This window comes from Sinocyclocheilus anshuiensis, unplaced genomic scaffold (assembly GCF_001515605.1).
Source record: "Sinocyclocheilus anshuiensis isolate Anshui unplaced genomic scaffold, SAMN03320099.WGS_v1.1 scaffold2275, whole genome shotgun sequence".
Taxonomy (NCBI): domain Eukaryota; kingdom Metazoa; phylum Chordata; class Actinopteri; order Cypriniformes; family Cyprinidae; genus Sinocyclocheilus; species Sinocyclocheilus anshuiensis.
The window spans coordinates 505085-518063 of NW_015542331.1; the positions used below are offsets into that span (position 1 = coordinate 505085).

Consider the following 12979-nt stretch of genomic DNA (forward strand, 5'->3'; position numbering starts at 1 on the left):
TAGTATATAAATGATACAAAAAAATACTGGCCTTGAATAGTAAATTGTAAGAAATAGGTGAAATTATTATTAAAGCAATTATGATTTGAATCACATTTATGAACAATTGTCTGACACTATTTACTTTTTAATGACGGATAAAAACTCATTGAAATGAGTGATGTTTGTGCATGATGAAAAATATATTCGGAAGAATTTCACGAGAACATGTCCAGGTCATATTGCATCGTAAAATCAACAGAAAAAGAAAGTAAAATATACTGCATAAAGCTATTTATAGGACCACACATATGGTTTTTTTTTGCACATTACATGAGAATTGGGGGGATTTTCGGGGACTTTGTGTGATTCAGCCATGTTAAGAAAACAATGCAAAATACAGTTTCATGGCCAGTGTAAAATATTTATGTCAGGTAAATTTTCTCAATTCACTAGCCATTGCTAAATAGGTAAAACATTAAATCTGGACCCTTCCTGGTGTTTTGTACATATTTAACCTCAACAGGTTTTGTATCATTTCATACAACTCTCTCACTTCATTGCAGTGCTAAATGCTGACCTCTGTGAGTCGGGCTGTGAGATGGTGTTGACGATTGCCTCCACAGCCGTATCGAACAGCTCCGGATCCGCCAGCGCCGTGAAACTGGCCTCGACCAATCCCTCGCTCTCATTCAGAGGAACGTCCAGCAAAACCCAGCTCGACAGACACTTGAGCACACGGGCCTTCACCAGCGGCGGAGAGTCCGGCTGCCGTAACAGCTGCTGCAGGAGCGGGTAAACAGCTGTCCACTCGCTGCCCAGAGCGCCCCTCACCTGTCCCTTGCGGTACTGCGGCAGTCGGCTGGTCTGGAACTCCTCGGGGAGAACCGTGAGGAGCTCCAACAGAGCCAAACAGCGGGCGCGCCCGTCCACCTCGCCTCCTTCCTCCTGAAACATGCGCACCATCTCTGACACGGCCCCCGGCCACGCCTCGGGCATCATGTTGAGGGCGAGGGATGCCAGCGCCACGCACAGGCGGGTCAAGACTATCTTAGAGCCGGAGGCGAAGTGAGCGATCTGAGAAAACAGCTGCATTTTGAGCGTGTCGTACTGCTCGGCGGGGATGTCGCCCCAGTAGCGGGAGATCTTGGTGTGAAGGGCGCTGGCACCGAAGTATTGGATCTCTGGAACCTGCGGAGATGAAGGAAGATATGCAGTCTTTGATTGTCTTTCTCTTTAATAGATTCCTTGGAGAAGAAATCAGATGAGACGTACACAGCATATAAAGCCTTCTTGCATCATTAGTCAGCACAGAGTTTGTGATCAGTGCTTCTCAACTGCTGCGTCGCAACTAGGGCTCACAATATTTTTTTCCCATTTCACACAATATCAATATTTAGCACAATGTAAACACATTTGTTTGTTCACAATTAAATGACTTTTTAATTTATGGCCCTATAAAATCTTGTTTTATTTTGCCCTAAATTCTATGTTTTCCAGTTAAAGGCACAATGTGTATGTTTTCGCCACTAGAGGGCGCGTATTCAAAAGAAACAAAGGCGTAGTTTGATGACACCGTGACTAAGTGTGGAATCATGGGAGTTGTCGTCTTCATCCCCACAGCTGAAGCAATCCCACAGGACTCAGCCAGAAATCATGTTCATGGATGAGCTAATGTATTAAAGATTTATTAACGTCATAGTATGAAGCAGGGTGAGGCTGAAAGCTGTCAAAGCGAAATGAAGACGCTGAAGCAATTGCTAATGAGTGACGAGCGCGACACACGGCTCGAAAGCAGCGGAGCTTTTATTATGCCACAGTCGACCGCTTCCGCTCCTTCCGGTCGTGTGTATGTGCGGAAAAAAAAGCAGCGCTGTTTTATCATACTAGATACATTTGAAAGTTCTGTTATAATGCTACTCTGTGCGGTCGTCACCTGTATAATAAAACGCATAACATATTAAAGCGTCTTTGGTGTTTCCATGTTTTCTACAAAACAAAACCGGAAATCGAGTGTGTATGACGTCATTGGCAGGCGACGCAATGACACGATGGACACGGTCCGTGTCATTAGTTAAAATTGCTTATTTCTCTGGATTTAAACATTCTTCGAAACATTTGGGATAATGTAAGTACACAAGTCAGCAAAATATATAACACTGTTCTAGTGGTTTTTGGATATTTTAATAAAAAAATCTTACATATTGTGCCTTTAATTATTTCCGGATTCTATGTTTTATGATTCAATACAACTTTAGCATAAAAAATGTTAATTAAATAAATTAATAAAACTTCAACAATTTAATTTACAACAAAACATTGCATTTAAATTTTTTGTCAAATAAGATGCTGCACAACAGAATTGTATAACCAAATGAAAAATATCTTGGTTGTATGACATTTTAGTATAAAGGGTAATATTTCTGTCAACATTTCTTCAAGTTAAACCGACATATATTTTGACGGGTTGTCGTCTACTTTCCGTTTCAGTGTTTTAGTACTTGAGAGTAGTTTTTCTCAAATTAAACTGTAAAGCTGGTGAAGTGACTCTCAGAGCAGCTCTGGAGATAAAGTTCACATGCTCATATATTAAGACGGCAGATGCTGAAAACACTGAGCATCATATGGGTTTGCGTAGTAGTAGTGTTGCTTTCGTCAATGAAAATTATGACTAAATATCGTCGTCAACGAACCTTTATCATGTGATGAAAACGAGACGAGACGCAACGTAAATGCTGGTCATGTGAGGAGACCAAACCGCGTCATTCATGCACACAGAGACACTCATGCAGACTTATTAGTGGCATGCACTTTGGCTGTTGTCACGTTTATTTCTGCTGCTGTGTGATCAGCTGTTAGATTAATCCATATTGAGTAAAAACGTCAAACACATTTCTGGCATTTCCATTCTCATTACAGTGACGTAAAAAATTTTAATGATCAGTTTTCATTATAAAAACATTACTGATGTTTAAATTGCAACACATTTAAGAATCATGGAGGAGACCTTTCACAATGTAAAAAACATTGCTTGTATCAAATATAAATTAAATTTTTTGTGTTTTAGGAGAAAATGACTCCGATGACATCTTTTTGTGAAATTCACTCCTTTTGTAGCCATCGAAAACAGCTACACAGAACAAAACCAAATAAATGCTGTAGTTGTAGCTTAGTTAATGCAACGATCACGGCTGCAATGCAACTGCCAACGACATCTGGTGGTGGATGAGGAGATACCCCCTGACAATGTAAAGCGCTTTGAGTGCCTAGAAAAGCGCTATATAAATGTAATGAATTATTATTATTATTATTATTATCTGATATGTGTACACAGACCGAAAGTCATTGTGAATAGGCATTCCCAACCCATTTAACTTAGGTAAAAAGGACAAGCCAAGCACTGGTGGAAAAGGAGGGGATGAGAACAGGATGTTCTTACCTTCTCTGGTCTCAGTAAAACCCAACAGAACTGCCAGGCCTGAGGAGACACTTGAGCCTGCATCAGCCATTTCTGAGCCAGGTTCTTATTCTCAATGTTGGGATCATAATAGAGCTGATGCAGAGCCTGAAAGAGACACAGAGAGCGAGAAAGACAGTTTTAGACAGTGATACATTGCACTCTGGACATTATGGAGCACATGGATACAAACTAATAATGCTTTATTAACCCCGGGGTTCCTGCGGGGCAGTTTAGCAGACAAGTATATGAAAGCATGTGCAGTTAAAGTGATGTTCTAGGTCTAAAAACTGCTGATGCATGAAACTCATGACATCATTTATGCAGGTGAAGCATTTAATATGGTGGAAGGGCAATAACACAGCTAATAATGACATATTCATTCAGCAATAACAAGAAAGAAAACTATCTATCTATCTTATTAAAATTTATTTGATCAAACATACAGTAAAAACCGTAATATTGTGATTTCTATTTTAATATATTTTAAATAGGGCTGTCAAAAGTAACGCGTTAACGCAAATTAATTTTAACGGCACTAATTTTATTAACGCAGCGTGCATTTTCTGTTTGACCCATGGCCTAACCTGTAGTTGGAGAAATGGAGATGCACAGTGTTGCCAACTTAGCGACTTTATCACTAGATTTAGTGACTTTTCAAACCCCTTTAGCGACTTTTTTTTTTTTTCAAAATGCGCCTAGCAACAAACCTTTAGGGTTTGCCCAGACCTTATTTAGTTTCTGAGACTCGCCGGTACTGCCGCACGAGCGCGAGGTCTCTCTTTCCCAGCGACCACACCTCTTTCTCTGCGTCTGCTCTGTTCAGCGAACGGCTGAGAGGAGCAGCGCTTTCAGTTAAAACACATATTATGTTGCTTCTCTAATTTTACATGCAAGTATAGCCGAAATCACAGCACAGCTATTGTCTTTATCTTATGTGTATTTGATTTCATCAGACGACGGCTCGATTATAAATCAGGATTTTTGTGCAGATAAACATCTTGGAAGGGAGAGCTGGTTATCTTAATGGGTCGCGTTTCAGTCACTATTTCATAATCATTCCATTGTCTGACAACAGAAACAGTAAAATATATAAACGAAAACAGTTTTATTGAGAATTTAGCTGCATCAAAATACAGTATGTAGGCACAGAGAGGCAAACAAATGTAATAATAAATTTAAAAAAATGTACATTTTGCATGTTCAGAAGAAGTGAGCTGCCCTGTCATTCGAAAATGTAAACTGGCTTGTGTAAGTAAATTGCTCAGTGCAAAGAAAGAGAAGTAATGGGAACCTGGTATTTCTATGTTCTTTTTTCATGTGTCTAATAGACATTAACCGGTACGGTACCGGTATCGGTACCTGAATTTCGGTGCCGGTACCCAACGGTACCTTTTTTCAGTACTTTACTCTCTGTGTAATTACAAAAACATTTATTTCAGTGAAAACATAAGTCCAAAAGTCTCTATTTCAACATTTTGAACAATAGGGCCCTACAAACTTTTTCTTTCTTTCTTATTTCCCCCCCAGAAATTCTTGTTTTAATTTTTCTGAAGTTTTTGTATTCATGCCGTCATATAGTGAGACGCAGAGGCCGAAAATCACCGCGAGCGTCACGCATGCTTCAGTATTTGTGTAGTGAACAAAACCGCGTTTCCGCCATTCATACATACAGAGACAAGCGGAACATGCAGGATTCATATTTAAACCATCTTTTTACATTTTAATATTCACAGACACTAGTTCATATCGCGATTCGAATTAAGTGGCAGACCTACTTTTGATTTATTCGTCCAAAATTGACGAATTCCGTGGCATTCCGCGCTATAGAATAAATTACGTTTTTATGAATGGACTCCGCGATCCCGTCCGCGTTTTCACAGAAACCATATGGCCCTAGAAATGTAACCACACTTCAGAACATTTCAGCTTGCCCTGTGTGTTGTTTGAACGAGTTGCAGGGGTGACATCACGGCACCGATTGATTTAACGTGAATCGGTACTCAGAAGTACCGACGCAATTCGTTCGGTACCCTTAAAAGTACCGAGTTCAGTACCCAACCATAGTCTTCATGCTCTGATAACTATGGTTTCACTAATAATAAACATATATTGCATAAAGCATCCTTATTTGTCCATGCACATGTTGATAAGAGTATTAAAAACTTGAAAAGTATAAAATGTGCTATTACGTTGCGATTAATCACGAGTTAACTCGTGACCATCATGCGATTAATCACGATTAAACATTTTAATCGGTTGACAGTAGGGCGGTGCGATTAATCGAAATCGAATCGGAATCGCGATTTGAGACGTTGCGATTTCCTAATCGCAAAGCCTGCGATATGGACGCGATATTACTTTGTTCCAGAGCATATGCATGACTGCCAGCCGTTCACACTTGCCGCACTCACGCAGCCCGTCTCGTAATGCTCAGTTATACTCGCACCCGGCTCCGCACCGCAAGTCTTCACGAGCGCATCTGGCAGTATGGACGAGGCTTGCCGCACTCACGCAGCCTGTCTCGTAATGCTCGGTTATACTCGCACCCGGCTCCGCACCGCAAGTCTCCGCGTGATATTTTCCCCCAAATCGCACAGCCCTAATTGACAGCCCTAATTTTAAAATATAATTTATTCCTGTGATCAAAGCGGGATTTTCAGCATCATTACTGCCATGTTCAGTGTCACATGATCCTTCAGAAATCATTTTAATATGCTGACTTGCTGCTCAAGAAAGAGGGTTATGATAGTTAACTAAAATAAAAACAAAATAGAATTAAAACCATTAAAAAGTCACTTAAAATAAACATTGACAGAAATTTAAATATTTTTTCTTACTTAAAATAAACATTAACTGAAAAATGTATTTTAAAATTCTAAAATATACTAAATGACCAACTAAAATAAAAATTAATTGTATTAATTTTTGCTAAAACTTACAAAAACAAAATGACAACATTTCAATTAAAATGAAAGTGGAAACTATGACAAACTGTTTCAAAATATTAATAAAAACTTTAATAGCGTCTCAATTCTTATTATTATTAATGTTAAAAACAGTATTTGTGGAAACCTTGATAAAAAAAATTCAGGATTGTTCTATGAACAGAAAGAGCAAAATAACAGCATGTATTTCAAATAGAAATCTTTTGTAACATTAAAAAGGTTTTTTACTGTCACTTTTGATCAATTTAATGCATCCTTGCTGAATAAATGTATTAATTTCTTGAAAAAAAAAATCATACTGATAAAAAAATGTCTATCTACACCCCTAATCAACTGTCTAAATGAAGCAGACTACAACAAAAAGTGTAATCATATAAGATACAAATGAAGGAAGATCAGAGAGGAAATAGATTTGTGTGTAACAGCACATCAGAAACCCCATGAGAAGCAGCCATCTGTCAGAGTAAACCAGGTGACATGACAAAACCATCTGTGTGCAGACTAGAGGGTGACATTGAAGTGGATTTTCAAACCTCTCCCGTCCCACTCCCACAAAAAAAAGCCCATCCCGTCCCAATCCCACGAAAAAATTGAGGGGAAATCCCATCCCGTCCCAATCCCGGAAGAATGACTCCCATTCCCTCCCACTCCAGTGTTGTTTTTTGGCCAGAATCTGTCAAGTTACTGTGAAAAAATACAGTACAGATCACAGCATGCCCACTTTAGTTGAATAAAAATCCAAAATGTAGTTTTTTGTAATTTTATTGAACTGAAAGCCAGCTTAAACAATGCACACGAAAAAATTGAGGGGAAATCCCATCCCGTCCCAATCCCGGAAGAATGACTCCCATTCCCTCCCACTCCAGTGTTGTTTTTTGGCCAGAATCTGTCAAGTTACTGTGAAAAAATACAGTACAGATCACAGCATGCCCACTTTAGTTGAATAAAAATCCAAAATGTTTTTTTTTGTTATTTTATTGAACTGAAAGCCAGCTTAAACAATGCATAGTGTACATTGCACACACATTACATTTCATGTAAATCATCCATGCTAACACATGTTTTATATTTGATTTTTTTTTTTCATTTGAAAGTAGACATTTCACTCTCTATAGATATATGTTTCATACACGGAGTTTCGAAGTTTCTCGTTCAAGTTCACAGAGACCGAGACCGAGACGGCAGAAAGAGCATCCTGTTTGCTTTAATTATTTTACAGAAGCGCAACGTTTCGTTGTTATTCTGAGAGCACACAAATAAACTTAGAGTTTTTACAGATTCGAAAGATGTATTACTTTTTTCTGTATGACCAAAAATTAAGGAGTATTTTAAGAGCAAGTGAGCGCACCGGCACCTCCATCTGTCCCGCAGTGAGTGCACTGCTGTTCAGCTTCCGCACAGACACTTGAATAGCGCACATTTCTCTAGTTAACATTAGATTGAGCGGCCATGTAAAGTTGTTACTACATACATCTTTCAGATGAAAAGCCATATTTGAGGTCGATGAATGATAGGTGGGTGTTGTCATTCACTTAACCAGCCACACAAAAGCAAAAAGAAGGAGAGCATAAAGAGACAGGGCAACTAGAATTGAGTTCAAAATCAAAATATACAGTTTATAGTTTATTTATATAAAAGGTATATTTGTGTATAAAGTTAGGTATCATAGTTGGGATTCCCGCGGGATTCCCGAAAAAATGTCAGCCTCTAGTGCAGACAGACCGCCGTAGATGGTTTAAATCCTTATACTTTGTTACAAAGGAAGAACAGACAAAAGTAAATATGGTACAAATGTCCGTTTAAGCACATGGCTACATCTTTTGAAATGAGAGTTTCTATGGCAACCGTCTATTCTGCACAAACTCATTCTTAAAGACCAGCGCTGAATGACTTTGGTCCATTGACATGGTTACCGCATCCAATTTTGCCTGTGTGTGTGTGCGATGACTCACTCATTCTGTAGGATCCATTTTACCCAGACGTCTATTAATCACTTGTTTAATCTGATTCTATGAGCTATGCTACAGTCATTGTCTGTATTTGGACTATCAGTATAAAGTCTGCTCCACATTCTGGCTAAGAACCACCCACTGAGACAGGAAGAGATGTTTTAATTTAAACAACCTGTTTAAATAGCCAAAAAAAAAAAAAAAAAAAAAACAAAAATATTTTAAAAAAAAAAAAAAAAAAAAAAAGTCAAATATATATTAAAGAAATCTAATAAATAAATATTTGATGCTATGAAGCTCACAAACGTTCAAAATTCAATGACTAGCTGTTCCTCAGAAACACAGATTTTTCAGCTTAGTACTTTGTGAGCGCCTTGTTTCCCGGTGGACAATTCAAAACCTGTTCACCCTGACTCCCAAATAGGGTTGTAACGGTATGAGATTTTCACGGTATGATAATCGTCTCAGAAAATATCGCGGTGTCGCAGTATCACGGTATACGGTGTTAAACAATCAAAACAGTTACTTTTTTGATTGAACAAGTGTTTGAAAGCATGTGTTTATTCAAATTTCATTAATCAAAAACAAGTAAATTTCATCACTGATTATTTATTAGTTTAACAACTTATATTTATCATTAATAAATCATAAAAAAAGCATAAATTCTGGTTTGACTTAATTTTTCTGGATTCTGTACTTTTATGATTTAATACAAATATACTATCAAAAATGGTGGTAATGAAATTAATGCATAAAGCTTTAACAATTTAATTAATGTTTTAAAATGTAATCAAATAAAAATAACCTTTATCATTTTATGTTTTTGCAAAGGGCTGCACAACAGAGATTTACTAAATAAAAATGAGGGAAAAAAAAATATTCCTTAAAAATGTTTATGTAAATTATAATTATTTTAGAAGTAGGCTACATTATAGTACAATCGTAATTCATTTGAGTATGTAGTACACGACACAGCGCCGCTCATTCACAGAGAGACACGCAAAACAAACAGATTATATATTTACAGGGCTCACAAAATGCCGTCTTTAACGACTCGCGTGATGTCATCGAGAAGGCGGAACTATATGGAATCTTACGCCCCGACGCCCATTGTCGTTTACGAATCCCCACGACACCCTACGTCAAGCAAATCGTGGCAAAATTGGGCTAAAATCGTGTAGTCTGAACCGGGCATTAAATGCAGCTCTCCCGCAGGTCCTTAAAAACTCCTAAAGGCCGGGACACACCAAGCTGACGGTCGGCCGTTGGCCAACGTCGGGCCGATGGCAAGCGACGGTCGGGCTAGTTTGTTTGGTGTGTTCCACTCGTCGGGCTCACGTCGGCGGCAGTTTAGTCGCCACTAGTTCTTTGAATTAAAGCAAAAGTGATGAAAACAAGCACGTAAATGAAGGCGGTAAAGACAGAGGGCTGTTTAAATGTTACGTGATCTTTCCCAATCATTCTAATACGTGAATGTTTTCATAACAACATGAGCCGCTTAAAATGATTAAAGTTATCAACGTTACTGATATTCAAAATGGTAAGCAAGTGCTGCTTTGTTTACGTTTTGTATATCTGCGTTTATCTCGTATATCTTTGTTTCGGTTTCTCCTTTTGAATGATGAATATATACTATTGATAGCTGCGGATATAGACAATTAATTCCTCTCCCGCATGCGCAGAATGCACGTGTTAGTTTGCTGTAGTCTGTGCGGTGTGTTCGAGCACAGCTTTATGGTCCGACGCTGCCGACGCGAAGCGACAACACCGTCGGCTTGGTGTGTCCAGGCCTTTTAGTGAGTTGTATCAAACTTAAGGCCATAAAAAGTTTTAAATACATTAAATGGTATAAGAAATGTCTTAATTATAATTTCAAGAGGTCTTACAGTTGGGGACGGAAAGACAAGAGTCGCGATACGGCTGGATTAAACTTCAAAAGGCAATGATGTCATTGAATAAATATGAGCGCTGCACGTTTCAAGTCAATGTGTAAATGCGGCGCAGATGTCTTTATTTGAATGTATCTGAAGGGAATCGACTGTTCTCAGAAACGTGTCGTTGGCATCATTTGACCTATAATTCCTGATAAAGCAGCGTTTATGAGTGCGGAGCTGCTTTGTGTACAGCCGTTACTGTGGAAACCGCAATATTTCAGCTCTCCTAAAGCGCAGAGAATGAATTTGCATTTCCAATAAGCCTTTCTTGCTGTTTATGGTCAGATCAATGCAAATATCAACTCATGTTTTTACGCAGCAAACACAGTTGTAAATGAGAAAGAAGTTAACGTGCCTTCTAAAAATCTAAACAATTAAGACAGTAATATTTATACGTTTTAAATTGACATAATAATTTATATGCTTGATTTATCCCTTTTCATAAAAATGGTCTAAAGGCTGAAATGCTGTTGTATAAGATTTTTGTTTTTGTGAAAACCTGTATCTGAACTGTAAATCATGTAATTTTATGGCTCAATACTGTATGTTACCATAGACATTGTCCAACCCCACTCATACAGTGTTCATTTTACTTGTGCAGCTCTTAAAATGGGTCATAAATCGCCTTAAAAAAATGTTTTTAATTCTGCAGATACCCTGTAAATAGTGAAATAAAATTCCTTCCTTCATATTTGTTGATATCTGTGTACTGAAAATATTTTTGATTGACATTTAAACTCCTATCTGCATTTCTATATTTAAAAAGAAAGCTTTTTTTTTTTTGGGGGGGGGGCTAGTTAAATAAATTTTCGGGCTACCAGAATACCTGCCCGAAGGGCTACCAGGGATTTTGAAATTTTGCGAGCCCTTTATATAGCAGTGTTTTTGTCATTATTTTACAGCTCTGTTTTGATTTATTCATCAATCCATCAAATCGCGCATTTTATGTGACATCTGCATTGTAGCTAGCTACTGTAAATTCATTGTCATGACTGGATTCTGGGATTCACTCCGCATCACGGAAATCATAAGGCTTTAACCTTAAGTTATAAATGGGACATAGCTGTATCTGCACGGAGGGATGGTGTTCTGAAATATAGGTAAACATGTTCGATGTGTTTCCTCTTTTTGCAGCCGCTTTCCGACCACAGTTTTTGCGAACTGTGTCTATCCTCGAGGACAAATAAGTGTTCGTCTTTTCTAAATCCAAAGTATTCCCATACTGCCAATTTTAACTCATATTTTGACGTGGGATAGAGATTAACGATAATGGCCTCTGTCTCTGATGTTGTCTCCGCTGTACGTGTGGGTGGAGCAAGAGAACAGTTAAGTGGAAAGTTGTTGCCTAGGCGCAGGTGAGATCATGCGTCTGTTATTTTCTCCCAATACAGTAGATAAGCAAATGTACACAGTATTATAATCGTTCAGTTTATATCGTGGTATATCGTCATACCGGTTAGGGTTGGGCGATGTCTACAAAATTGACATCGGACGATGTCTACTGTGAAACATCGCGATGGATGATGGGGGGGCGTGCCCGAAGCGTGAATCCTTATAAGGCACGGAAAACAAATAACGATTCCTAACACCGTGTCTACACCGGATGCGAGCGGCGCGGCAAATACTATTGAACCACTGATCTATAATAGAGATTCATTATATATAGATCAGTGATGCTGTCTACACTGGATCCCCGACAGTAAACTGCTGCCGCATTCTATTTATGACGTGCTGACACAAATTTCAAATGATTTTCAACGGCCGCTTTGTCGCGTCCAGTGTAGACAGACTTTAGCTGATGCGGCGTGACATGATAACTGTCGCGTCCAGTGTAGACACTGTGTAATGGTTGCCTGTTACATTACAGTAAATAAAATTTCACTTACCACATAAACAGAGTAAGGAGAGATGACTGAGGACGATGGCGAATGATTTGCAGATCCTGTGCACCACTGACAAACATCTAATCTTGTAAAATGTGTGGTAAGTACTGCTGCTCCATAGTATAAACAGACGTGCGAACGCGAATCTCAAAAGTGAAAGTGAAACTAAAAAGCCATCGCACATTCAAAAGCAGTTTCAATGCCAGGTATAATAGCGGCTCCCTGATGCCCGAAATACCCAATGATATAAATGCGAGGGAAAATATTGAAATATATAGTTTCCTCCCATCTCGTATTTATTCCCTTTAGGGGTTCCGTATACACATCATTTTCTTTCTGAACACGGTATTGGGATGCGGGCGGATTGCGGGGGGTATTGGGGGGCGGGATCACGATGCCGGTTCAACATCATGATGTCTATCAGCCATAGGTGATGGACAATGGCATCGTCTATCGGCCCAACCCTAATACCGGTATATCGTTACAACCCTACTCCCAAACACTGCACGAAGCCAGGAATTTGACAATTTTTGGGACTGTGTTCAACAGCCCATCTGGAGTGATCCTGAACGGCTGTTCTGACATCATCAGCCATGTGTGAATTTTACATCTCAGAATTTTTGTGTTTTGAGATTCATTCCCATTGAGTCAGAGGTAAATAATCACAAATTATCTGAATACTCAGCAACAACGAGGAACAGCACCACAGCAAACTGCTCCAACACAGAAGAAATGATCACATTATAAGAGATGCTTTTTGACCTTTCATCACTAATAGATCAGATAAACGTGTGTATGAGCTTAAAGAAGCACAGCGAGACGTGGCTGT

General features: G+C 38.8%; 1 protein-coding gene across 1 annotated transcript in view; it reads right to left on the minus strand.

Annotated features, from left to right (window-relative positions):
- The window catches only part of LOC107691006 (importin-13-like), a 48476-nt gene that overhangs the window by 31746 nt on the left and 3751 nt on the right, over positions 1-12979 (minus strand). Inside the window, exons 2-3 of the mRNA XM_016489453.1 lie at positions 3419-3544; positions 560-1170 (exon numbers count right to left, since the gene is read on the minus strand). Of these exons, the coding sequence (XP_016344939.1) occupies positions 560-1170; positions 3419-3544 (737 nt within the window). The remainder of the gene's footprint in view (positions 1-559; positions 1171-3418; positions 3545-12979) is intronic.